The following is a 26,205-nucleotide window of genomic DNA, read 5'->3' as shown; positions in this document are numbered from 1 at the left end:
TCAGGCAGGAACACTCGCAGTACTGGCCTTTGACCACAGGGTGGGGCTAGACAACAAAAGGGGTACTGGCCCAGAAACCAACACACAAACGAAATTCCTATTGAATCCTAAAGGTCTGGAATTAAACCTTGGTCTTAAGCCAGATAACGTTAACCGAGTTGTGTGGCCATATGCATGTGTGTGTGACAAACAAGATGAGCAGGTGGAGGGCAATTATGACAAAGTCTGGCTTACATTCATTTAATAACATTGATATGACATACAACACATCATGGTTTTCATCAAAGGCAAGCTTTGGATGACTCAAGTACTTTGATATGGGTGCCATAGTTTATAGCAGGTGGGGCTTACTGTAGAATAAGATGCCTCACGTTCCAACAAACTACAGCGAAGACAGAAAGTGTTCACAAAATGTGTCACCACAACAAATGTATTTTGTAGAACATAATCATTGCGGATGCAGTCTTCATTTGCACAGCAAAACTGCCAAACAGTGAAGATAAGACTTGTCATACACTCAAATTAAGGAAAGTAAAACAAAACTCAAAATGGATTCCTGTAAAATCAGCAATTGTCATCGTGCTTCACAGGAAACAGTTATGGGTCTCTACAATGGTTCCCATCACCTCATCATTAAAGTAGGGAATAACACGTGCTTCAGATTCTATTCTACAACAGCCATTTGGAAAGCACACTCGCCTCTCTTCCATACTACATTGCGTTTCGATTCAGGCCGCGCCAAACTGCCACGGTGTCCGATAAGACGTGGAGAGGGGTGACTGCTTCTGGTGAACGCTTGGAGCCAAGCATCCCCCCCTTTAAGAGCTCAAATACATTCCTCAAAAAAGCCGTGTCCCATATACAATGAGGGGAGAGCAGGAAGTGATCCAGTGCTGATGAAGGACGCGGCGCTCGGAGTGATCGTGTGTGAGCAGCTGGAGGAGGAGAGAGTGATCCTGAGCGGGCCGCGGGAGATATGACGAAGGGCCTGTGGCGGAGGGGCAGAGCGCCCCCGTGTGGACACGGGCTGAAGAGTTCAAGGCCTCAGAATAAGTTACTGTAGATTCTTGGTTTTTCTCCATTACTGTGATGTTACGATGACCCACAGACTCACACACCCCCAAACGGAGTGACGTTAATGCCGGGCATATTTGCTGAAAAGCCTTCTCTTGGTACACCTCTGGAGGATAGACTTGCATAACGTTCATGTTAAAGGTGTGCAAGACTGACATAGTACATGGAGTGAGATTGTACATGGATATACCCCAAAACACAACAACGTAGTTTTGTGATTTCAGCAATGTTGGTTACAGAATAGAAAAATCAAAGGACTACATAAAACATAGGACATGATTAATGACAAATTAATACAAATCAACACAGCTAAAATATCTCCTCACAATTCATTACATGTGCAACATAATCCAGCATCTGATTATCACCCTACATAAATTACCAACATTTGACAGCACTGCCAAGAGTTAAATGCCGTTATAGTATTCTACCTATAAAGAGGAAATGAAACCAGGTAAAAATCATTCAGACCCATAAAAAAAAAAAGAAAGGTCTCCTTACAGATGTCCCTGTACAGCAGGCTTGACTGGTGCTCCTGGTGAAGGGAGCTAACTAACAGAGTAGAGGAATGGTTGTCACAGTAACAGGACGCACCATAGCTGGGATAGGTACAGGAAGAGGAGCCGTTGCCGATGGAGAACAGGAAGGAATGGTGGAGGGATGGAGGAAGGAAAATCAACACCTGGAGGAGGCCCCCTAGTGGAGCTCTCTTTATCAGTAAGAATACGCTCTCATAGGAAAACTCTGAGGTAGGCGAGAAAAAAAAAAGGACAAGAAAAAAACAAAAAAATAACACCATCTTTACACCCCCCCCCTCCCCAATAATGTCTGTGCATGACTATAACATTAAAGTATGACAAGGCCCAGCACGGAGATAACTGAGATTTATCTAAACCTCCTTATTCTAACCGCAGCGGGAAAGTGCCTCGACCGTGTGCTTCTGATCAAGTGTCAGTCAAGGATGGAATGAGCGAGTTCCATGCAGCCCTGCAGCCCAGCCTGGGCGCTGGGTACAGCATGCAGCGTGCCAACTCTACCATAGTGCTCCGTGTTAACGGCTCCAACACAACCCCCCTCCCCCCCCCTCCTCCAGATCACCGCCCCCCCGCTCAGGGCTTGTCCTGCGGGGCCTTGAGGTGGAAGGGCGCCGAGACGAAGGGGTCCACGGCAGCGTTCACCTCAGAGGCCCACGAGGGCAGGGCTCCAGAGCCCAGGGAGGCCTGCCTGTTCACACCGGAGGTGCCCCTGTGGGCCGACACAGGCTGCTGCTGAGGGGGGACCGGGCCCTCAAAGTGCCTGGAATACTTGGCCAGGGCCTGGGGTCGGAACGGCTGGGAGGCCATCTGGTCCAGGAGGGCCTGTTCGGGGTGGACCATGGCCGGGTACGGGTGCTTTGGCTGGGGGGGCTTCCCCACGACCCCCGTCGCCTCCTTCCTCTTCCCGAAGGGGGCCTGGAGGAAGACGTCGGGATGGGCCTGGACCGCGGAGGGGGGGCGGACGAAGGGGGCGTTGGCAAACACGTCGCTGGCTTCTCCTTGCCCGATCCGAAAGGGGGCTTTGGAGAATACGTCGGGCGGGGGGGCCTCGGTCCCCAGGGAAGTCTGCTTGGGGGGGCTGGGGGCAGGCTGGTGGGAGGGGGTGGAGGGTAGAGGCAAGGGTGCCTGAGAAGGCTGGGGCGGGGTGAAGTCGGGAACGTCCTCTTCTTCCTCCGAATCGAGCAGGAGAGGCTGGGAGCCGCTGCAGTCCGGGGCCCCTGCAGAGTGGTTCACCACGGCCCCTCTCCCCTGCTCCTCAGCTCCCTCCTCCTCCTCCTCTTCATCACTGGAGTGGACACAGCCCTGGGTCGCTCCGAGGCAGTCTTCCGGAAGTTCGGCCTCAGGGGCCTCGCTCAGCACAGCGTAGCCATTGCTCTCCCCTTCCGGCTCTGGAGGGAACACAAGACAGGAGAGATCCCACTTCAGACACCACAAAGACACCACAAAGACAGCTCAGGAATGGCTTGCAATCAGTTCACAGGAGACGGCTTGAAAAACAACAACAGTCAAAAGGTCCTTCCGTATGACAGTGGAACCGAAACGACGCCAAAGATGACACAGATCTCTGCTCTACGCCAGAAAACACCACGGAAGCGACGCGAGCAGCTAAACGGGTGGACAGCGACAAGCCAGCACAGCACGAATCCGTTCAAAACAACACAACTGCTCTCTACAACACAGCTGAAACACACACAGCAACAGACACAAAACAACAACATTCGAACGCTACAACATTAAATTACCTAATTTCACCCCCCCTCCCAAAAAATACAGTTCTGGAGACTTGCAACACCGTCAGAAAAGACTCCTTCCAACCCACATGAAAACTACTCGTTATGAACAGTTTCTAAGGGAGTAGCAGAGTCCATTAGAGTTGCTCTTGTTGTGTACGTTCGGTAAGAACAGAGGAACCTACGGAGGAGTGAAGGGGGGATGTGGAATCCGGAGTGAGAGAACATTCTGGAACTCCGGCAGAGTTAAGAGGTCGACAGTCAAGACAGACAGTCACAGACAAGCACAGGCAGCCAGACACTCAGACAGACAAGAGTCGCAGACAGACAGTCGCACACACACACACACACACACGGACAGGAGCAGAAACGGGGCCAGTCTTACCTTAGCCGTGCTGGTAGCAGGAGTTATCTGGAAGCTCCAGAGAGAGAGGGGTTAGTGGCAGCGATAGCAGCCCAGCCAGACGACAACACGGCAGAGGAGGATGCAAGTGAGGGGAGGAGGGAGGGAGAAGCTGCAGCTGTGAGCTACCCAACCTGACAACACCACCTGACCTAGGTACCCCAGGGAAGCCCTGCCACTACAGAGACGTTGGCACCCTGGAAGATGTGGAGAGGTAGAGTGAACACAGGGGCCGGGGAGAGCTTCCGCCTCAGGAATCTCTCAGGAGGTGTCACATTCAGCAAAACATGAAAAAGAACCCCAAGGAGACTACAGAGAGATTCACATGAACAGGTTTATTTCACTTCCCTTTCGTTTGGACTCCATTTCTTGTCTCTGGTCCATAAAAATAGAAGGTACACACAAGAGAATAGCTCTTGAACTCGTGTCAAACGGTTTGGATGCAGTCAAATGGATTGGACTTGCGAGCGTCTTCTCCCAATCAACACACGAGGACGTCAGTTTCACAGCAACACAAGTCAAACTCTACGGGCAAGGCTATAGGACTCTACTAAATACAGCACTGTGGTGTCTAAGGATCGTGTTAAGCATTACTGCAGAATTGCATAGGTTAGCCACACTAAAACCTGCAAACAACAGAACTGGACGTGAACTGGGGATCGGAAAACAACAGAGGGGAAAAATATATACATTTGATTTGAAACTTCCAACCCACACAATCTTTACAATCGGTAGACTGTGCAGGTCAGTGTCTTGGTATTGAACTAACCTTTGACACAATGTAGGGGAAGGGTAAAACTATCTATCAGACTTATTTCAAAGAACAAAAGGAGAAGAAACTTTAACTTAAAGCATATCCTAGCGCAGACTTAACATTTCAATAGAAATGTATCTTCAGTCAAATCTCATTTTGATATGCGGAGTTTTTCACAAAGCGAATCAAGCAGGGGGACTTTCCTATGCCTCTGGGGAGTCGAGGCTGTCCTGATTGGCTCTCTCTCCATGCAGGGGTCATCGACTAGGGCGTGGCCAGTCAACAACTACTTTGATTCAGTTTTCAGCAATTGATAAACCTGCATAAACCTGTTCTGCTTGTGTCGTGGATGTTATGAAAAGGTAGCCAAGATGAGGACCTGCTCTGCCAGTGTTAGCCAATCAGGGAGGAGCAGAAAAGAGACAACAGAGATATCAGGAAGACAGCTTCCGTCATGAGCTCTGTTTTCAGGAGGGGGGTGGGGGGGGGGGGTTGAAAGGTCGCAAAGCAGTGGGGAAAAAACGATGTAAATTCAACCACAAACAGGACCAAACCGGTTCAAAAAAAGGGAACAAGCACAGAGTTGACCAGGGAGCCCTGCGAGGACAGACTGACACGATTGGCTGCTTCGCTACACTCGAAACAACAAGGAAGGTACTGTCCTTCACACAACATGAGACGTGAGAGATCGACATTAGAATGTGGACAAAAGAGAGGGACACCAGATCGTTGCACTCTTAAATACAGCTTCATAAAGAATACACATAAATAAAACATTTCTTTTACTAGAATATTTCCTTATGGATTCTCATTATATGTCATATCGATACTCACTTCCTACATTCATTCTATAATATCAAGTCACATTTACTCATAGCATGATATATGTCTTCTTTTTTGGAATTTTTAAATATCAAACACGGTTGGTTCTACTATCACTACAGCTTTACAAGAGAAGTCTAAGGACAGAGACAGAGTTTCTATGTACATGGTTCTCCAGATCTAAGTGGAACAAGGGACCCCTCGAGGTCTATGATAGGTCCAAGCAACACCGACAGGCGGGTGGGTATGGAGGACGGCAGGACAGTGGAATGAATGCAACAGGATGAGGTGAGTGAAAAGGTGCAACACGTCATATGAAACTAAAGAACACACGGATGATTCTAGAATCCCATCTGGATCAGAGAAGGTTCCAAATCCTAAACATACACAAGTTATCCTGTTCTCCTTTTTCGGGCTAACGTGTCCCCCTTTCTCTCCCCCTCGCCTAGCTTTAGTCCAGCAGAGGTCCAGATCAATGCACAGCACCCATCACCTGTCTGGTGACCTAAAACAAGTGCACCTCTCTGCTCTCTGCTCTGCTGGCCAAGCCAAGTAACCCCACCCCAAACCCCCCAGGCAGCGCCATCCTCTCTTCCCTACGCAAGGCCCATCAGCAGTGGTGGCACGCTGTCTAGCAGGCCAGCACAACCCTCTGCCCATCGCACAGCTTGACGAGAATACCACGATCGCATTTGTCACCGACAAACGAGGTCCTGCAGAGGACTGCTATGACAGGGGGAAAAAATGGATTTTTTTTCTTCCCCCACCCAGAAAGAGGGTTGTAGTACACTTGGATAGCTTTATAGATTGAACAGATATGATCACCGTAGCGACACTCGGTGCACATGCGTGGAGAGGAACGTTTGAACATGCCTGGAGGGAGGGAGGGAGGCTGCACAGATCAGTTGGGATAAATCCCAGCAAAAGCCCAAGTATGGCATTGCAGGCCTCACATGTTGGGGCTGTGTCCTGTACAAGGGAGCTCTGAATATAGCTGTAGGCCTAGGGTGCATCGCAGCCTACAGGGACCAAGCCGCTAGGGGGGGGAAGATGCATTGAGATAACCAGGAGATATAACAGCCAACAGCACAAAACTGCTTTTTATATAGTCAGATCCCTGACACAGCGGACTTAGCTCGGGGAGGGGGGAGGACATAACAGCGGGATGGAGACAGATGGAGACAGATGGAGACAGATGGAGGAGAGCGGGAGGAGGAGGGCGGGTGCAGCCAGCCAGGGGCAGCAGCAAGGGGGGCACGGTGACCGGGCCACGAGGGGGGGGGGGGGGGGGGGGGGGCGATGGGCGTGACAGCCACATGGGACTGGGGAATCAGCAGCCAGCGCACCAGGTAGAGCAGGGGATGGAGGAGGAGGAGGAGGAGGAGGAGGAGCAAGGAGGCACACCAGACCAGAATAGCAGGCTCCTCACAGGGTTCACCTTATCAGGTGCTTTGTATTTACACAGTGCCTCACAAGCCAGCCTCCCTCCCTCCCTCCTCCTGTAGCTGGGAGCGATTGCACGGTGCCCTTTGACCCCACCCCCCCCACCCCCCCACACACACAAACACACCCGCTCCCCGCCCCCCCCCCTAGAGGTCGATGAGCTGGTCCACCAACAGGAGGGAGCGGGCCAAGTTGGGGATGCTGGACTCTGAGCTGCTGCTGCTGTTGCGCGAGTGACCACCTGAAACGTGCCAGAAACAGAGATGGAGGGAGGGAGACAGAGAGGGAGACAGAGACAGAGAGAGAGAGAGATTGAGAGAGAAAGAGAGAGAGAGAGAGAGAGAGAGAGAGAGATTGAGAGAGAGAGAGAGAGAGAGAGAGAGAGAGGAAACAGGGCAATGAAGACGGGAAGCAGGGGAATGATAGGAGGAGGATGGATGTAAAAAAGAAAATAAAAAGTGGGAGAAAGAAAGCCAAAGAGGATAGGTAGAGCCGCATTAGAAGGATGAGAGAATCGGCGTGAGGGAGGGAGATGAAAGGATGAAGCGGGGAAAGAGAGATGAACGAGGGAGAGAGGGCAGGAAGAAAAGAAGACAGAGACAGATTGTAAGCCGAGGTTATCCACATGCAGCTGCAGCATTACAGGGTGAGCCTGGAGGATGTTCATGTCCTGGCCTCAGTCACTCTAAAGCACTCATCTTCTAATCTCCAGTACATCTGAACAACCACAAGTCTGGAGAGCTGCAGATGACTTTGACGGGAACACTCTGTGCCCGATCTTTTTGCAATAGAAACAGTAGAAGCACTGACAACGTGGTGCAGGGGGAGTAGAGAGGGGTCCACCGGAAATGAGAGCATGCAGTCAGGCACGGCGACACCTGATGCCCCCAGAAGTGCACATCCAGGTTTTTCAACACCAGCCCCTCTCACTAGGCCCTCAGCACAGGACCAGCAAGTGATGGGCTAAAGCTGACAGAATGAAGCCTCTGGGTCATTCATGTGTCGAAGCAGTGAGGGCGGAGGAGGGCTGACATAAGGGCCCTGGAGCATGATGCTGTGTGGCCCGGGCAGAGGCCTGGGGGTGTTCCCCCCCCACCCCCACCCCCCCCTGGGCTGAGGCTGGCCCCTCCCCCTGGACTGAGGCTGGCCCCTCCCCCTGGACTGAGGCTGGCCCCTCCCCCTGGACTGAGGCTGGCCCCTCCCCCTGGACTGAGGCTGGCCCCTCCCCCTGGACTGGACTGACCGCCGGCCTTACCTTGACTGACGCTTTTCGAGGTGAGCACAGGGATGGGGTCAAACTCGTCCTGGGGGCCCTTCTCCCCGGAGGTGAGGACAGCAGAGTCTGCCGTGGAGGAAGAGGAGAGGGAGGAAGGGGGTGAAAGGTTAGCGAAGCCTGGAAACAAAGACTGAGAGAAAAGGTTAAAGAGAGTTAGAGAGAGAGGGCTGGACAGCCAGACGGAGAGAGAGAGGACTGGAGAGAAAGAGAGAGAGAGACGCGCACCCTTACCGGGAGCTGGCTGGCCAGGGTTCAGAGATATGGAGGCTAGCTCGTCCAGACAGGAGCCAGAGGGAGGGGCTGAGGAGGCTGGGGCAGACCCAGGGGGGGGGTGGTGAGGCAGCAGAGAACAGCCCAGGAGAGAGGCCTCACCAACCAGAGGGTCTGGGGGAAGGAGCAGGCCAAGCCACAAGGGGCGGAGGACAGGAAGGAAGACAGAATGAATGTTAGTCACCCCTTCTAACCTCAAGATGAAGTTTGGAGCAAAGAGCGTCCGACAAGCAGACAAAAACAGTCGTCCTGATAGAGCCAGATGGATCGGGTTCTGACCAAGCAGTGATGGTTTGGCGCCCTCTACTGGACAAGACGGGGACAACATTTCGAAAGGTTGAATAAAATACGTTTCTATGCACGTCTCTTACCCTGAACACAGGGGAAACAGATTTCCCTGTATTTTACAGTCTGGCTATTTATAAAGTAATCCAGTTATGCTGGTGATGTATGTTACTGTGATCATCATGTATAACAAGTTTCATCTATACACCAGTCTTTTACATTGAGAACACAGGGGGAACAGATTTCCCTGGAGGTCTGAGGAAAGAGGTTCGCCCCTATAGTCAACAGAGAGAGACTGGGAGACACCTCAAACAAACATGGCTACTGAGGTCCGTGGTAGCCACAACGGCACAATCACTCTCAACAGAGGGGCTTCCTACTTAGTGGTTTGGTGAACAAAAGGCCGGGTGGTTAAATTGTGGACCCCATGACTGTCAGCAGAGAGAAGGCACTCTCCCCTGCTGGCTGGTCCAGGGGCCAGGGCCCTCACCTGTCAGGCTGGCTGAGGTGGGCTCCGGCTGGGCTGGCAGTCTCTGGGTCTGGGGGGCATCCAGGCCTGCGATCAGGGAGTCCACGCTCATCTCTGCTTTTCCTGCTGGGGGAAGAGGAGCAGGGGGACACGCTGGGTTAAGGGAAGGTGGAGAGACACAGAGAGTGACAGAGAGAGAGAGAGACAGAGAGACACAGAGAGTGACAGAGAGAGAGGGAGAGTGACAGAGAGACACAGAGTGACAGAGAGAGAGGCAGAGAGACACAGAGAGTGACAGAGAGAGAGAGAGACAGAGAGAGTGACAGAAAGACGGAGAGAGAGAGAAAGTAACAGAGAGAGAGAGACACAGAGAGAGTGACAAAGAGAGAGTGAGAGAGAGTGACAGAGAGAAAGAGAGAGGAGAGCTGGACTGTAGAAAGCCTGACTGTCTCTTTCTAACACAACCTGGGCCTCAGCACACTGACTGGTAAGAGGTGAGAGAAGTATCTCCCATGGAAGCGAGAGGGGAGACTGAGGGCAGACTGAGGGCAGACTGAGGGCAGAGAGGGGGGAAGCAGAGGAGGGGGCGAGAGAGGAGAGGGGCGGAGGGCCCACAAGGAGAGGAGGAACAGGGAGAGGAGGAGAGGAGAAAGGGGGCCGGAGGAGGAGGTTACCATGGCAAGGCCCCTCTGCAGAGCTACTGAAGGGGTCATTCAGGGGTAAAAGGTCAGGGAGCAGCAGAGATGTCTCTGGGGACTTGAGCCCCTCGATCAGCTTCTCTGCGAGCCATGGAAGAGAAGGACGGAGGAGGAGGGGGGCAGGAGGAGGAGGAAGAGGAGGAGGGGGGCAGGAGGAGGGGGGCAGGAGGAGGAGGGATGGCAAGAAGAGACAAAGGCACAGAGAGATGGAACAAGAGTCAAACTAGCGAAGAAAGAAAATGATATAATAAGGAATTTTAAGGAGAAAAGGCATATGGCTAACTAGATATAACATACATCTAGGATTACTATCTATAATTAAGGAGGTAGCAGATGTTAGTGTTGTTGACATCAGTTCAGTGTTTTTGTTTGGGTTTATAGTGAGCCCATGGGCTCAGCAAGGGTCAAAGTCGGTCGGTTACAGTGACAAGAACGCCATGCTTGAGAAAAGATAGCATCTCAAGTTAATTCAAGGCCGACGGCGTATCCATAGAAACACCCCATGCCTCAGGGCAAGGTCCCCCCCCCCCCCCCCCCACCTCCCCCCTCCCTCAGCACGCTATAACAACACACACTGTGCAGTAGACACACGCACGTTCCTGTTAACAACACGACTCTTCAGCTCTTCCATCCAGACGCTCCTGGCTGCCGTCTCCCTCCCGCTGAGACGACACACCCAGAGGGACTCTTCAGGGCGTGTCCCCTGGTAGGGGGGAGTTTCAGTGGTCGTGCCGACCCAACAATGACAGACAGGCGCAACAGCACACCTGCCAGTGTGTGTGTCTGTGTCTGTGTGTGTGTGTGTGTGCAACACTGGCATAAGCATTAGTCCACCCGTGCAGGTTGGGCAAGATGCGGGTGCATGCATGTGAGTGAGTGAGGTCCTCTTCATTCAGCACGTCTGCCTGGTCACCTGGTCTACTCATACTTACAGGCGAGGGGCTTGGGGCAAGGGCCTGTAGCAGGGAGGGGGGGGGGGGGGGAGCGTGGGCTGGCTGGCGGGCTGGCCTCAGAACATGACACAGCAGATGTGACTCTTTGCCCCCTTAACTAGAGGAGAGAGGCGACAGGTCACAGGTCAACGCTGACAAAAACGAGTCCTCGGCGACGAAACAGAAGCGCTCGGTCGACGGGCCGCATCCAGGGACATGCTGGGGGGACGACCTGACGGGGAAGTCATAGGATGACTCCGCCCGTCGAGCTGGGTGGCTGTTCTATTCTATTCTATTCAGGAGCTGCGTCATTCTCCTGAGGACTCACGTGGCCCGCTCTCTCCTGTGAGCTACCGCTGCTGTAGGGCAGAGCTGTGAGCTCTCTCTGTACCCAGGAGACCACACCGTGAGGAGAGAGAGAGAGAGAGAGAGAGAGAGAGAGAGAGAGAGAGAGAGAGAGAGAGAGAGAGAGAGAGAGGGGGAGAGAGAGAGGGGGAGAGAGAGATCGGAAAGACAACCAGACTGTGTGTGTGTGTGTGTGGGGGGGGGGGTGATAGAACTGGGTGAGAGACAGAATGTGATAGAGAGAGGTCCAAATGTGAGTGTCAAAGAGAGAGATTGGCATTGCAAGGTTGGTAGAGAACGAGAGAGAGAGAGCGGGGTAGAGAGAGAGAGACAGAGAGAGTGAGAGAGAGATCTAGGAAGACTGGGAGGATTAACCCCACCCAGCTTCCATAAGAGCTGCAACCCATGACCTCCTGCGGTTCAGCCTCCAGCGCCTCCCCACTCCCCACTGACAGAAGAAGAGTGAGAGACACAGGAAGTGAAGTGGCACACTTCCTCCTGACAGAGCTAAGAGGTCTGGTGCTCATCTGCCCCCCGTTCTCAGTAGCGGACACGGTCAGAACCAGATAACCTTCCGAGGTCAAGGAAATCCAATTAACCAATGAGAGTTTGTCCTTGCGGTAGCCAGGCAACAGTAAACACACAAGCGGGGGACGGACGGCCCGTTCATCCACAGGAGCCCCTGTGAGTAAGCAAGCTAGCTCGCTTGATAGGAAGAGAGAGGTCCATAACAAAGGCCTGTAACCTTACAGCCTTACCACTCCAGCACTGGGCCGTGTTTTTGAAGCGCAACAGTAACAGTTCAAGCCCCCAGGACCAGGTGTGTGTCTGGGAGAGGTGCGATGGCGTGTGTGTATGAACGCTGCTGAGATGGGTGGGTGGAGGTGGTGTGGTGGGGGTGGGGTTTACCTGGAGAGCTAGAGAGGGACAGGGCGTTAAAGGGATCAGGGACACTCAACAGCGCTGAGCCGGCATCCAAACCCAGGATGTCAGCGGTTCTCTCAGCTGAACACACAGAGAGACAGAGGGAGAGACAGAGGGAGAGACAGAGGGAGAGACAGAGGGAGAGACACAGGGAGAGACAGAGACAGAAAGAGGGAGAGGAGCGAGGGATGGCAGAGGAAAAGGGAGGAGGAGGGGAGGACATGAAGTTAAGGGTTGACTTCAGATGAAGTTGAGCAGGGGGCAAACCGACTCAGACACTCTGAGCTCAGAATCAAGCTCAACAATCCCACCGAGCAGACGTCATCCTCGGATGGAAGACAGAGTAGCTAACAGCTAATGGAGTCACTGGGGACAGAGAGGGGGGGTACTGAAGAGGGTCCTGTCTGTCTAGCAGAATGAGAGACAGCTAGAGAGACCAGAGGAGAGAGTACGCACCTGGGAATGCTTTGGCCCCCCCTGTGGCCGTGGAGAGCGACTGCAGCCCTGGGATGAGGCTCTCCCTGGCTGAGAGACAGAGCAGAGCAGAGGTGAGAACGCATCCACCGTGTATTCAACCTGGGTGTGCGTACGTGTTTATTCACAGATGTGTGTGTGCGGGTGTGTGTGTGCGTGTGCAGAGCAGCAGGTCGTACTCTCGGCCAGCTTCGCAAAGTCCTTGTTCAGCAGCTCCTCCGCCGTCAGTTTGGAGAAGTTGTCGTCCCCAAAGGGGTTCCAGCTGGGCTGGGCGCTGGAGGCGGCGGGGGCGGAGGGGGCCCCCGGCTCCCCCGGCTGGTACACGCTCTGCTGGGAGGAGCAGGGCGAGCCGGACGGGGTGGTGCTGGCCGACCTGAGCACACAGACACACGCACAGCCCTTAGGAGGGGAGGGGGGAGGGGGGGAGAAAGCCAGGCCCGCTCGGAAACACGCGGGGGAAAACACATCTGCAACTAATCATTCAGATGCATTCAGACGAGGGGGGCCAACAGCCTACTGGATTATTAATAGACTGAAAGGAGGGCCTCTTCCCTGGTTCCTCCTGGGGGTAGAAGAGGGCCTGTTTCTTCTCCCGTGTGGGCTCTGTGGTATGAATGGACTGTTCATGAGGCCCGCTGGGCTCTCTGCCGTGGCATGAATGGGGCCGGTTCAGCGCTCGGGGCCCCCGTCGAGGGGAGTCGGGGGGGGGGGGGGGCTGGGGGGGTGTGGGGGGGTGGGGACTTACTTGGACTTGTTGAGGCCGGCCTCGGCCGCCGCTGCCTGCAGCAGCTGGGTGGACTTGCTGACGGGGACGCCGAACACGGCGCTGTGGGTGACGTCGCTCAGGATGCGCCGGTGCCCGCCCCGGGCGGCCATCTTGGGGGACGAGGGGGGCGTCAGGGAGCCGACCTTGTGCGCCCCGCGGCCAGGGGTCTGGGGGGGGGGGGGGGGGGGGGGAAGAGAGAGGGTTTAAGTGAGAGTGAGACCCTAGACCCCACCGAACACCACGTCTTGGCGCTCGAGTGAAAAAGCAAAAGACTCGATCGAGGGAGGAGGAGCGTTTCTTTCGCGTTCGAAAAGCTCCCCGACGCTCTCCCCCCCCCCCCCCCCCCGGTTAAGGAAGGAAGAACAGTCGATCGGCGGCATGCGGGTTATGATCGCGACATCACCCAAAAGAGACGAGGTCAGCAAGACGCTGCGAGACACAGACCCAGATTCGGGGAAAACAGCAGCTACATCTAGTAGTCATTAGAGACCCCACCACCGCCATTCATTATTCATGTTAAAGAGAAGTTGTTAAGAAGACAGAGGGCGGCTTGTTCACGGACGACATGCCCGGGTGCTGCGGCTGCGATCCTCTCGCCGCGTGTTTAGATGAAAGCAGAGCGAGGTTCTGACGAACAAGCAGGGTTAGGGGAGCGCAAAGGATCCCTCCCAGCCTCCCCCCCGTCCAGGAGAGCAGAGCTGGAGGTCGACGGAGGGTGAGGGGTTACCATGGCGTCGGGGTCGTCTGCGGGGCCGGAGGCCGGAGGGCTGGGGGTGGCGGGCTGGGCTGCAGGGAGCGCTGCAGGCTCGGGGATGGGGGTCACCGCGGCAGGGACGGCTGGATGATGCTGCAAGGGAGCAGCTGGAGCGAGAGGCTTAGCCCTGGGCTGGCCTGGTGCAGAGGCCTGGTCTGGTGCAGAGGCCTGGTCTGGTGCAGAGGGCTGGTCTGGTGCAGGGGGCTGGTCTGGTGCAGGGGGCTGGTCTGGTGCAGGGGGCTGGTCTGGTGCAGGGGGCTGGTCTGGTGCAGAGGGCTGGGGGGCGGGAGCGGGGCACTGCGGCTGCTGCTGCTGCTGTTGTTGTTGTTGGTAGAGTTTCTGCACCAGTGGATGCTGCTCAGCGATAGTGGAGTAGGAGGAAATACAGGCGCTGTTGAGAAGCTCCACCACCCCTTCCTGTCTGCCCCGGCCCAGTTAGAGGAGATTCATGACTGTGTGAGTAGAGCACGGGTCTGGGGAACAGCTCAGATGTAAGTACCGTACTCCCTCCCAGTTGAACTAGGGCTCAATCAGGGCGGGGAGGAGAAGAGGGGAGGGACAGTGGGAGCTGCTCACATCTCCCTGCGCCACACGCTAAGCGTTAGCCCTTTGATTTCTAACTCAATCACAGAGCAGATCTCAGAAGGAATCCCTGCCAAGCAAATGAAGTTACGGCCTACGATTGTCATCGAATACAGAACCTTCCCTGTGACCTTTACAAGCCCTCACAACAACCCCCCCCCTGGGATAGAAGGACTCAAGTTTGGTAAAAAGAGAAAGACATGGACATACATTACAATAGTTATACTACATGATGTGTTCCTTCAGCAGTTGCTTTTATCCAAGGGAGGGGGAGGAACCAAACCTGCGATCTCACAAGCTACAGTCACATGCTCTCCTACCGAGCTCCGCCCACTCATCATCTACACAGCCACGTCGTACATTCGAAACACAGGGTTCTTTTCCCCACCTGCTGGTTGAGCTGGTGCTGTGGGATGAAGAAGGGAGCAGGGTGCTGCTGCATGAAGACCTGCTGGTGCTGGGGTGTGGCCTGGGGCGTGGCCTGGGGCGTGGCCTGGGGCGGCGAGGGGCCCGATTGGCCCGCAGGGGCTTGCTGAGCTGATTGGACGCTGGCAGAGGGAAGGGCCACACCCGTACCGACACCTGCCCAACAGCACAGGACATAGGAGGATTTATTTGATAAAAAAAAATTGTTGTAATCAAATTTGAAAGAATCTATTTATCATGTTCATAACATCTGCTTTGATCCAAAGTGTCAAACTGGAAGGATCTGGATGGTGAGCGATGATGAAACAGACAGCAGCAGGTCGGACTGTGCCTCTGTATGAGGGTGCAGCTCGGACACAGATGGGTGTCTAAGGGCTCATTATGGCTCTATTAAAAGCCGTATCCGGGTGATCCACGGTGAACCACTGGGAGGATTACCAGGCTGTGCTCTGTCAGCCTGCAGATCAATACGTCACCTGACACAGGACGCACCTGGGATGAGAGGGAACTAGTGAGGGATGGGGGGGGGGTGGAGGGGTTGCTCGTACCCATGGTCGACGGGCCCCCTGCCCCCACGGCGGGCCTCTTGCGGGGGGTGAGGGCAGCCTGGATGGGCAGGATGCCGATGGGCTGGGCCTGGCCGGCCTTGGGGCGCTGGCGCGGGGCTATGGAGGTCTCCAGGGTGGGCACGGGGTCAGTGAGCCTGGCGGAGGGGTAGGAAGGGGACAGTGGTGGCCGTCACACGGGTGGGACGCTCGTCATGGGCGTTGACGGCAGGCGGGTGGGCGGACTCTCACTCACCTGGCTTTGCTCTGGCTCTGGCTCTTCTTGGCCACCGCTTCGCTGGCTCTGATTGGCTCGGGGAGTTTGGCGGGAACGGCGGAGATCTGGGGGGAGACGAGAAGAGGCGCTCAGACGCAACGCGGCAGAGAGCCAATCGATTCGCCGTGTTGAGTTGCAGCCGCAGAGACTGGCTCCTTCCCATAAACACAGCCGCTGGAACTACGCTTTCTATAAATGGCCTGGAATGTGCACTTTGATGCTGCTCTCTGTCTGAAAAACTGCTGAGTCAGGAGACTGAGAGCGGAGATTTCCCCTGTCAGTAGGCTTCAAAGAGCCAGAGGAGAGTGCAGGCTGCCAACTGGCAGGGCAGACAGGCTTAGACCCTCTCAGCCGCTGCCCTTTAATGATGGACTTAAATATCAGTTCGGAATCCGACTATAAATCACAACATCTGGTTATAGAAATACAGTCCGTAAGGGTGCACTGTACTAAAAGTAAGCAGTGAAAGACTTGGGTGAAGTCAAAGATTTGGATCTCGTGCTCGTTTGGCTACAAGATGCTACCAGTTAGTGCTGATCAGTGGAGAGAGACCGGAGGGAGATGTACTCACATGTACGTTCTGGACGGGGCAGTCTCTCCTGGCCAGCTTAAAGGCAAAGTACGACACTTGGTAGATATCTGGACGCATGTCTGGGTCAGGCTCCAGCATGTATCCTGGAGGGGGGGGCATATTGTAGCAGGCAATGGAGTATGTCATGTATTCATTAGGCAGACATTTTTATCCAAAGCAACGTATAGGGTATAGTATGTGAATCCTTGGATCTGCTGTCAAAATGCTCTAACCACTGAGCTATACCTAAACACACTGCAAAAAATGTTTTTGTAAGTGTATTAGTATTAGTCATGAGCTTGCTCATGCTTAAAACGTGTACATTTGGCTGCCATTGCAGTGGGTGACTTTCACTTGTTTAGAGTTCTGAAAATAATGTTTCATTTCCTTAAACTAAGTCAAAGGGCCAGCGCTCGATAAGCCATTTATACTAGAAGTCCAACGAGATTCCAAATCTCTAAACAAGATGGCCCCCCTCAGATGGTCAGTGGGTGGACGCTGGACGGTAGGGCTGAAGGCTCTACTCACGGATGAGGCAGTGCATGTCGTGGGAGTAGCGGGAGTTGTCTGGGATGGTGAAGCTGCCGTCGCAGATAGCCACCTGGCTCTCCCCGAACGGCAGCGTGAAGTAGCACAGCTTGTAGAGCAGGCAGCCCATGGCCTGTACACACACACACACACACACACACACACACACACACACGGGCCTCAGGCGGAGAGCACACAGACAGCCCTACAGGGAACATTTGGCTGAGCTGAAGCGCGGGAACACAACAGAACGGCAGCAACGTGACACTGCTGACAGCTGGCTTACAGGGGTCTGTCGACGACAGGCTGGCTCTCGACCCCCATGTCCTTTCTTTTGTTGGCATGGAAAAATCTTTATTTTTTTTTACAAATGAACTGAAAAACAGTCTTGTTAAAAAGTTTGGCTGATATTTGGGGTCTGGAACATTTGGAGAGTTTAACTAGTCAATAAAGGACCCCCTTTACGCTAAATAAATACACACTCTCATGATTTGTAGAAAAACTGCTGACTTACCCAGATGTCAGCCTTTGTAGTGATGACCTTGCCTCCGTAAAGGTTGACCATCTCAGGAGACCGGTACGACAGTGTGGTGTACCTACATACAGCAGGGAAGCGTTCATCACCTCTTCAGTTCGGTTTAGTTCAATAATCCAGTAGCAAAGTGACACAGACACGGTTACATGGACATTTTAGCAGACGCTCTTATCCAGAGCGACTTACAACAAGTACAGGGACATTCCCCCCGAGGCAAGTAGGGTGAAGTGCCTTGCCCAAGGACACAACGTAAAATGCATGTCTGGGATTCGAACCGGCAACCTTCTGATTAACAACCTGATACCCTAACCGCTCAGCCATCTGACCCCGTTCGACTGCCTAAATGTCTACATGCCGGGCCGCTAACCACTCACTTCTTGATCTCTTCCTCCACCACGGGCACGCCCTCTGTCTGTGGGTTCTGGAAGCGGTTGGTGGCGCTGCCAAAGTCACACAGGACGTAGTGGCCCCGGTCGTGGAGCAGGATGTTCTCCACCTACACACACACACACACACAGGTAGGGCAGGTGAGAAGACGAGAATGCTAGACCTCCCTCTACATAAACTACAGTCTTAAAAGCAACTGTCACCTCTCATGTCATCAAAAACTAATATCTATATTTCCATATATCATTGACCATAACATGTAATGCATCTTATGTATGGAAAAAGCCCCAGTCCAGCCAGTGCTTGGAGACAAGCAGACATACTTAGACATGTCAGGGACAGGGAGACATGTCAGGGACAGCGAGACATGTCGAGGACAGGGAGACATGTCAGGGACAGGGAGAGATGTCAGGGACAGCGAGACATGTCAGGGACAGGGAGACATGTCAGGGACAGCGAGACATGTCGAGGACAGGGAGACATGTCAGGGACAGGGAGAGATGTCAGGGACAGCGAGACATGTCGAGGACAGGGAGACATGTCAGGGACAGGGAGAGATGTCAGGGACAGCGAGACATGTCGAGGACAGGGAGAGATGTCGGGGACAGGGAAACATAATGGGGACAGCGAGAGATGTCGAGGACAGCGAGAGATGTCGAGGACAGGGAGAGATGTCGAGGACAGGGAGAGATGTCGAGGACAGGGAGAGATGTCGGGGACAGCGAGACATGTCGGGGACAGCGAGACATGTCGGGGACAGCGAGACATGTCGGGGACAGCGAGAGATGTCTGGGACATGTCTGGGACATGACTCTGTGAATCTGAGGAGGTGGTGAGGGCTGTGCGGCTGCTCCACGTGCCTTCAGGTCGCGGTGGATGATTGGTGTCTTGCACTGGTGGAGGCGGGCCAACGCCTCGCAGGTGTCACAGAAGATCTGCAGCACCTCAGCCTCCGTGAAGCCCGTCTGCAACCTCTGGTTCATCAGGTTCACCACCTGTCCTCCTGCGCACACGCGCACACACACACACAGGAATACAGAGAAGTGAACTGACATCCTAGGCTTCTGTACATTACAATATATAATATAATTTACATACTATTTGACTTTTATCTTTGATTTCTTTTCACACAGTAGCCTACATTAGACAGAATACAAGGTAGCATGTCCACCAGCGTCACCCTGACAACAGCAGGCGGTGAGGGTGAGAGACAGGCTGAGTGAGACAGAGAGGAGGATCACCTCTGCAGAAGTCCATGAGGATGAGCACCTCCCAGACATCTCCGGCCCCCACGGCAGAGATGCTGGAATCCAGGAACCCCACAATGTTCTTGTGGCCCACCAGGTCCCTCTGTACAAGCGCACACACACACACACACACACACACTCAAATTAGCCAGCTACAGAACGGAAGCACCATTGAGTGAGTGGCTGACATTTTAAGTAGTACAGTGTGTTACAGTTCTGCTCTGATCACCTATGCTCTATGGGCCTATATTCAAAGGGCTGCAAGGAATGATGACAATGATGACAACCATGTCATACTAATAGCTTCTCCACCCTGCCCTCCTGGGAACTGGTTAGCTAAGAGCTCAACCACAAGACAGAAAACTGAGTTGGCAGAACACTCTCAAAAGGTTTGTCACTGTGCAGGGGGGGTGCATGACTCACTACCAACCCCTGTGATGTCTTTATCTTACTTGTATAGCTGACAGTCAACGCCACCCAGTAACAATACCGTTTTTATGGCCTTTTTGTAAAGTACAGCAACACAACTCGGCTCCAGAGCAGACCAGTAGGACAGGTGCATCAGGGGCCAGGAGTGGTCTGCTGAAGAGGGGCGAGCGATGAGGGGGAAGAGGGGGGGGGGGTGAGGACAGGAGGGCGGGGCGATGAGGGGGAATAGGGGGGGGGGGGGTGAGGACAGGAGGGTGGGGTGATGAGGGGGGGGGGGGGGGGGGGGAGAGGGGGAGGATGCGCGGGGCAGGGACGCCGCTCGCCCCTCACCTGGATCTGAATCTCCAGCTTGCAGATCTGCAGGTCGTGTTCGTTGTTGACGTACATCCTTTTGAGGGCGCAGCGCACGCCCTGGTGAGTCCTCACCAGGAAGACGATCGCAAAGCCTCCTGCAGGGACACAGAGAGGGAGAGAGAGGGTGAGAGAGTGACACGTGTCTCCTGCAGAGACACACAGAGGGAGAGAGAGGGTGAGAGAGTGACACGTGTCTCCTGCAGAGACACACAGAGGGAGAGAGAGAGGGTGAAAGAGTGACACTTGTCTCCTGCAGAGACACACAGAAGGAGAGAGAGAGGGTGAGAGAGTGACACGTGTCTCCTGCAGGGACACACAGAGGGAGAGAGAAAGGGTGAGACCTGTCTCCTGCAGAGACACACAGAGGGTGAGAGGGTGACACGTGTCTCCTGCAGAGACACACAGAGGGAGAAAGAGAAGGTGAGAGAGTGACACCTGTCTCCTGCAGGGACACACAGAGGGACAGAGAGAGGGTGAGAGGGTGACAACTGTCTCCTGCAGGGACACACAGAGGGAGAGAGAGAGGGTGAGAGGGTGACACCTGTCTCCTGCAGAGACACACAGAGGGAGAGAGGGTGACACCTGTCTCCTGCAGAGACACACAGAGGGACAGAAAGAGTGGGGGAAAGGGTGACACCGGAAGTGTAGCGAATCGAAAGCTCTCGAACAACACACACCAACAGACCCCACAGTTGTCTGCTATCGGCCAGGAAGCCTTGGCCCGAGCTTCCCATGGCCTTGTGTTGACCTTGACAGGCGCAGTGACTGTGACGAGGGTTAATCTGCTCAGTCATGCGGAGGAACGTTATGTTCGCCTCCACTAGAATGGTGTGACTATCAGGTTCTGGGTTTCCAAGTACCCGAGTAGACAACCACGCGCTTAAACACCCCCGACATAAAAATGGCCGGTTCAAACACACAGGGGTGCTAGCATAGCGTGCTAGCATAGCGTGCTAGCATAGCATCTCTGGTATGGGGGTCAGAGGACAATGTTTAAAATGACTTGAGAAAAACAAAGATAACTTACAGCCAACAGATTTTGTTAGTCTAGGCAGGCAGAGCCAGAGCCAATCACAGATACTGTGGATGATTCATAGCAGAGGATGTGTGCTCGAATACTAATGCCAAAAGCAAATCCACTGATTGTGATTAACAGAAACAGACGAGAAACTCCAGACTTCCTCCGGTCAGGACGTGAGCATCTCCCTGCTCCGAGTCCATTTGATACAGTCTCCTAAGGTCTGACCACCAGCGCACAGCTCTGGCAGCATGCCCGTGCTTACACACACACAAAAACATGCTTGCCTACACACACACACAAACCAAATGACTGAACACAAGTGTGTGTGTGTGTGTGTGTGTGTGTAGAGGCAAAGCTAAAGGAAGTGAGTTCCGTAAAAAACGTGTTTCAAGCTGCGATAAGACGGGCTTAAAATAGCGCTGTGCGAGTCAGCAGTGCTGAGGGGCAAACTGCAGGTAGCGGCGCAGCAGACAGTCTGAGAAAGAACGGCCGTGACACACACACACACGGCGCTGACACACCAGCCAACCACTTCCTGGTGTGTTTTCCAACCCCCCCGTCCCTCACCGCTAAGCTGCTTACGCAGGCACACCAAACCAGCGCACGCTGTGGATGTGTCAAACTAACATCCTGGATGCCATCCAGCTGCAAAGCAAAGTTCTAGAACATACTCTGATATCCCATGAGGCTATCAAGACGTGGTTCTGGCCCCGGCTGTTCAGAGGATCTTAAGTCGTGTCCGTGGTTCTTCTTCGGCTGGCCACTCGACAGAGATGTAAATACATCCCTGGGTATGGTAGATGGTTGACACTATGTAGCCTAACGACACTGATTCAGAGAGGGGGGTGGGGGGGGGGGGGGGGGGTTTTACTATCACAGAGCCACACACTTTATTTCACATGCATGTGCACACATCCACCCAGCACACTGTAGCTGCTGGGACCCCCTAGCTGGACTCCTGCGGTGCAAAGACACCGCTTCTGCCCCAACAGCACCGTCATTCAGTCACGTTAGAAAGCAGCATTGAAGCGGGAGCTGCATTTGGCCTGCTGTAAATCTGCACCCGGATACTGAACGGCGCCCGGGGCTCTATAGACACACCGAAGACCCGATTTGTTTTTTTGCTCTCTTTGTCCTCCTGTCCGTTGGAGTGTTTGCAGCCTGTGAGTGAATCCCTGTTCTATCGCTCGCAGACAAACACACACACACGCCTTCCCAAGGCTGCTGACACACTGACAGTTCTCTCAGCGTGTGGTGTGCTCGAGGGCCACGCCGCGGGCTGAGTCATCCAGCTAGCATCTCTAAGCCGAGCGCCACGTGAGCCCGTCGCTTTGAGGTTTGATCGGGTGCCTCGTCACCGCAAAGCCCCCGGAAGAGCTGTCAGGGCAAGGGATTGACGCGCGACGGGAGGCGGCGGCCAATGGGAAGCCATCTCCAAAGGAGAGCGGGTGAGGCGAGGGATGGGCCGCGTCGAAAGGGTGAACGTCTTCATTTCCTCGTGTTTTATCGGGGCACTACTCCCATGGTGCTCTCTACAACTGACGTGGGACTACCATGCCCTTCCTGTCTCGCGTCTAATCTCAGGAGACTGAATGTAATTAGGAGGATTAGCGAGCTTCTGGAGCAACGTGCGGCAGTGCACTCCCGGCAGACAGCACCCAACAACAACAACAAGACCATCCACAAATAGTCCTGCAGCCCATAGCTGACATCCTGGATAATGCCCCAGTCAAGCGCACGCACACACACACTTCCAGCTTACGCATTGCAGTAAGAAATGCAGAGGACACTAGTAGACATGTAGGCTGTGTCATCACTGTAATTAATCGTGCATAACAGAGCGATCCTATAAATAAACGCATTGGCTGCTGCTACTACGTTGTTTACAGTCGGGGTCAGTCCATGATTCGCCCACTGCTAGTAATACCAGAGAACGACACAGTGTTTGCTGTGGCAGTTTGAATGTATGACTTTAGGCACTGGCTGGCTGATACCAGTTTTTGAATAGGGAAATTTTCAAACAGCCGGTTGAAAATGGGACTCTGTCCCAGCATGCCTCAGTGCCTACATTAGGTTGTGTGTGGATTACACATGGCGTGGCAACTGGCTGGCTTCCTCGACGACAATGCCACCCATGCAGGCCGCTGAAGAGGGCAAGTTCACACTGGAGATGGCTTGTGTTACGAGGAGTCACTTTAAACAGGTTAGCAGCAGTTAACTAGACATCCTTTTTACGTCTACAGAAGGACTCTGAAAATGACTCCCATTATCACATTAACATGATTAAAATAGCCTACTCATTTAAAGGATTGTTTTCCTTCTACCAACATCTGAACCATGTGCCTATCAGATATCAGGACAAGGGGGACAGACTACACAATCCCTTGAAGAACATTCCAACCCTAACTTCCTTGAAATTTGTGATTTCCAATCCGAGACAAGAGGCAGTTTGTGGGGGGAAAGAGAGGCTCATCTGGTAGACTATAAGGATGTTCTCCTGAGTTTGAACTTGATTGGTTGGAACTACATTGCGTACCAAACTGTTCTCAAATGCAGCTTTTACGGTTCGAGCCACACCTGGAGGGCGTTTCTGATCGTACTGCATTCTAACCTCCAGAAAAAGGTGTGCCCCCATAGGAAAGTGACTTAGTAAATGATCCCTTGTCGCCCTTTAAGTCGGCTTGTCGACTGGAAATGATGCTAGTCAGACAGTCAAACGAACATGGTGGGGTGGACCAACAGATGGTGCCCATCCAAACCACTAATTAATAAATGACGCTCCTGCCATCCATTATTCAGCAACAGGCCCCTCTCAGCTGACAGAGGCAGAGTACCATTGTGACCAAACTAGTGTGTGCACGTGTGGCACACAGCCACACGGGCGGAGATAAGACAAGGCAGTCCTGTGGTATAAGTAGCCTACAGTTTACGGAAATTATAGACTGGATCTGGAAAATTACTTTATAATATACAATTTTCTTACAGATATTGTGAGATTTAGGCCCTACCCTTTAGTCTTTCACTCTCTCAGTAAACAAACTGCTGTGACTAAGCATGTGTCTTGGTAAAAGCTTTAGAAATTCGTATCGGTCGCTTGTGCCTTGTCCCACCCAGGGTTGATGTATGATGGCTGGATATTTGAGATGCCAATGGGGAGACAGCTAGTCTTGTGAATAGACTCACTGAACAACAGAGATATTTGACACACCATTCATATGTGTCAAAGGAAAACCGACACCTTTGGGAAGAAGATTTCACAGACAGTTTTGAAATTCCCATAATTCCTTATTTGTGTAGTGGTCGGCATGCAATGCCTGTTGTGGAATTATGCCACCATGATATCAACTGCAGCTGTCTGAAGAAATCCAAGCTGAAGCATTTGCTGACCTTCCTTGTTAAGTTTAATAGCATAACTTATGAATGCATAAAACAGAGAGAAATCAAATGAAGCCAACTACTTGCTTCACACCAATAGTGGTAACCAGTCACTTCACACTGCTAGTAATTGCTTGCCCAACATCCATAAAGAAATAGGGGGCCTGCTGACTTTTAGTAGATGTTTGTTAACCATTAATAGTTGTGTCTATATATCTCACCTTCAGCAACTGTTTCCTCAACGGTGACTTGATACCGTCCAATGGTGAAAACCCGTCCAATGAAGCTGCCACCACAACTAGATCCACCGCCTCCGCCACCCGCTCCAGAACCAGGCCCAGAACTTACAAGTTCCCGGCGTGAATCGAAAAATTTCTTCATTGTAGTGATGTTACTTTTCCAATCTTGTAATCGAAACTGTCACCAATAATTCCTGGGAGCTGTTTAACAGATAGCCTAGCTATTATAACTAGAGTTTAGGATTAGCCAGCGATTGAATGAGCAAAGCCTGGCTAACGTAACGTTAGCAATTTAGGCTAACAACATTGGCTGGCTAACAAGACAGCTAACTAAGCCTTAATTTAAACCAATAGGTTTCTGGCGACCCACGAGTCCCGACGGATTTGTTGTTAAGAAATGTTAAAAGCAAAGAACCTTTCTTAGCAAATGACAATGTGTCCATATAAGGTCGCCGTTCCTTTGACAGTCAGTGCGATGGGGAAACTATCCTGACAAGCTGGGTTGGGTAAACTAGCACCGCTCCGTCTGGCTATCTGACAACCATCACCGGTCTACTAGATTAATAATGTTAGAAGTTGCACTATTTGATAGTACAAATTTCAAGTGCTAGCTAGCTGATTAGCTAGCTAGCACTAGCCACCAATGATTTGACTGTCATAACTAGATACAAATACTTTATGTCCAGTGATCGGCAGGTCTTAGGCAACGTCAGTTAGCTACGCTGGCTTGCTCTCTACTAGCTCAGACAGTAGTAGCGTTATCTGTCATTGAGAAATACTAGAGCTAGGTAGGCTAGCTAGCTGTGGATTTTTAGGTAGCAATGGCTAAGTTATCCTGATCATCCAATTCTCCAGTAGAAAACGTAGAGAGACTGTAGCGTTGCTGTCATCCGTTTTCCTTGCCGATTACAACTTCCAATTTAACTACCTGTCTGGCTAACTTATTGTGATCTCTTTCTCCGATTTCGACGTGTAATTACTCACTAGCTAGCCACTTTACATTTCATGCAAGCTAGATCTAGCTATCATGTACTTCCTTTCCCCATTCACAGGTACTTAGCTTCCTAGCTAGATGGCACATAGAACGCAACATCAGCGAAATTCAATTTGACTGTCCTGTCCAGCCGGCGGTGCACCATGTAGTAGTATTTGGTATAAATAATATTCTCTTTTTTTACCCAGTAATCGCAGTGCTTACAGATCTGTTCAATACTTGTTATATTAAACCATTTTTTTTGTCTTTTGCTGTTTTATCAGTTTGAGAAACCTGAGACATCATCTATTTATAAACGTATTCTCTTTTAATTTATAGATGCATCACTTTCCATTGAACATTGTTCATTTATTGACTCTTAATTTTTTACTAGTCAACCCTCACTTATCAGTGTCCAACATACAATTCATATTTAATCTAAATGTATATTATATTTGATATTCCCTATTAATTTAGACTGGACCTAATTTATACTATTAGTTAGTTCTTACACATTTGTTCATCTCCAACATTTCTTACTGGCCATATCCAAGTTCTATTCATTTCAACCTTGAAAATGTATGACTCAGAGCCATGGATCTGGTATGACTCATTCGTTTACAATTGTCTTGTCCTCACGAGGTCGCTGTTTCATTACAAAACAAATGGGTCACCCTGAACAATTCCTTCGGAAACTCGACTCCGTTTAAAGTTATACCAGGCAGTGCAGTAGCTGCATGTAGGGTACTAGACGTGCAAGC

General features: G+C 52.4%; 1 protein-coding gene across 10 annotated transcripts; it reads right to left on the bottom strand.

Moving 5' to 3' along the window:
• Positions 1 to 223: 223 nt before the first annotated feature.
• LOC124463904 (AP2-associated protein kinase 1-like) lies at positions 224 to 25,567 on the bottom strand. 10 transcript variants are annotated; one of them, XM_047015712.1, is made up of 21 exons: positions 24,454 to 25,564; positions 19,813 to 19,931; positions 19,048 to 19,156; positions 18,667 to 18,809; positions 17,794 to 17,915; positions 17,399 to 17,480; positions 16,885 to 17,017; positions 16,357 to 16,460; positions 15,765 to 15,850; positions 15,512 to 15,666; positions 14,926 to 15,119; positions 13,929 to 14,309; positions 13,181 to 13,368; positions 12,615 to 12,808; positions 12,418 to 12,486; positions 11,947 to 12,042; positions 9,737 to 9,841; positions 9,084 to 9,188; positions 8,270 to 8,422; positions 8,018 to 8,104; positions 224 to 2,998 (listed from the first exon to the last, which is right to left on the bottom strand). In XM_047015712.1, exons 1-21 carry the CDS (start codon positions 24,611 to 24,613, stop codon positions 2,184 to 2,186), a joined length of 3,600 nt encoding a protein of 1,199 aa, XP_046871668.1. In that variant the 5' UTR covers positions 24,614 to 25,564; the 3' UTR covers positions 224 to 2,183. The 10 variants fall into 10 exon arrangements, with proteins under 10 accessions (XP_046871668.1, XP_046871669.1, XP_046871670.1 ...); XM_047015713.1 differs by having other exon boundaries at positions 9,084 to 9,185; XM_047015721.1 differs by lacking the exon at positions 224 to 2,998 and adding an exon at positions 6,610 to 7,003 and having other exon boundaries at positions 24,454 to 25,567.
• Between the last annotated feature and the right edge of the window lie 638 nt (positions 25,568 to 26,205).

This window comes from Hypomesus transpacificus, unplaced genomic scaffold, assembly GCF_021917145.1.
Source record: "Hypomesus transpacificus isolate Combined female unplaced genomic scaffold, fHypTra1 scaffold_31, whole genome shotgun sequence".
Classification (NCBI taxonomy): domain Eukaryota; kingdom Metazoa; phylum Chordata; class Actinopteri; order Osmeriformes; family Osmeridae; genus Hypomesus; species Hypomesus transpacificus.
The sequence above is the reverse complement of the archived record's forward strand: the minus strand, read 5'-3'. Positions and strand labels throughout refer to the sequence as shown.

Excerpts from the sequence above, each read along its gene's own strand:
- LOC124463904 (XM_047015712.1), bottom strand. The coding sequence starts at position 24,613 with ATGAAGAAATTTTTCGATTCACGCCGGGAACTTGTAAGTTCTGGGCCT. Across the intron at positions 13,369-13,928 it reads CAGACGACCCCGACGCCATG|ACCCCTGGCCGCGGGGCGCA; the intron begins GTAACCCCTCAC and ends CCCCCCCCCCAG. Across the intron at positions 12,487-12,614 it reads CTTTGCGAAGCTGGCCGAGA|CCAGGGAGAGCCTCATCCCA; the intron begins GTACGACCTGCT and ends TCTGTCTCTCAG.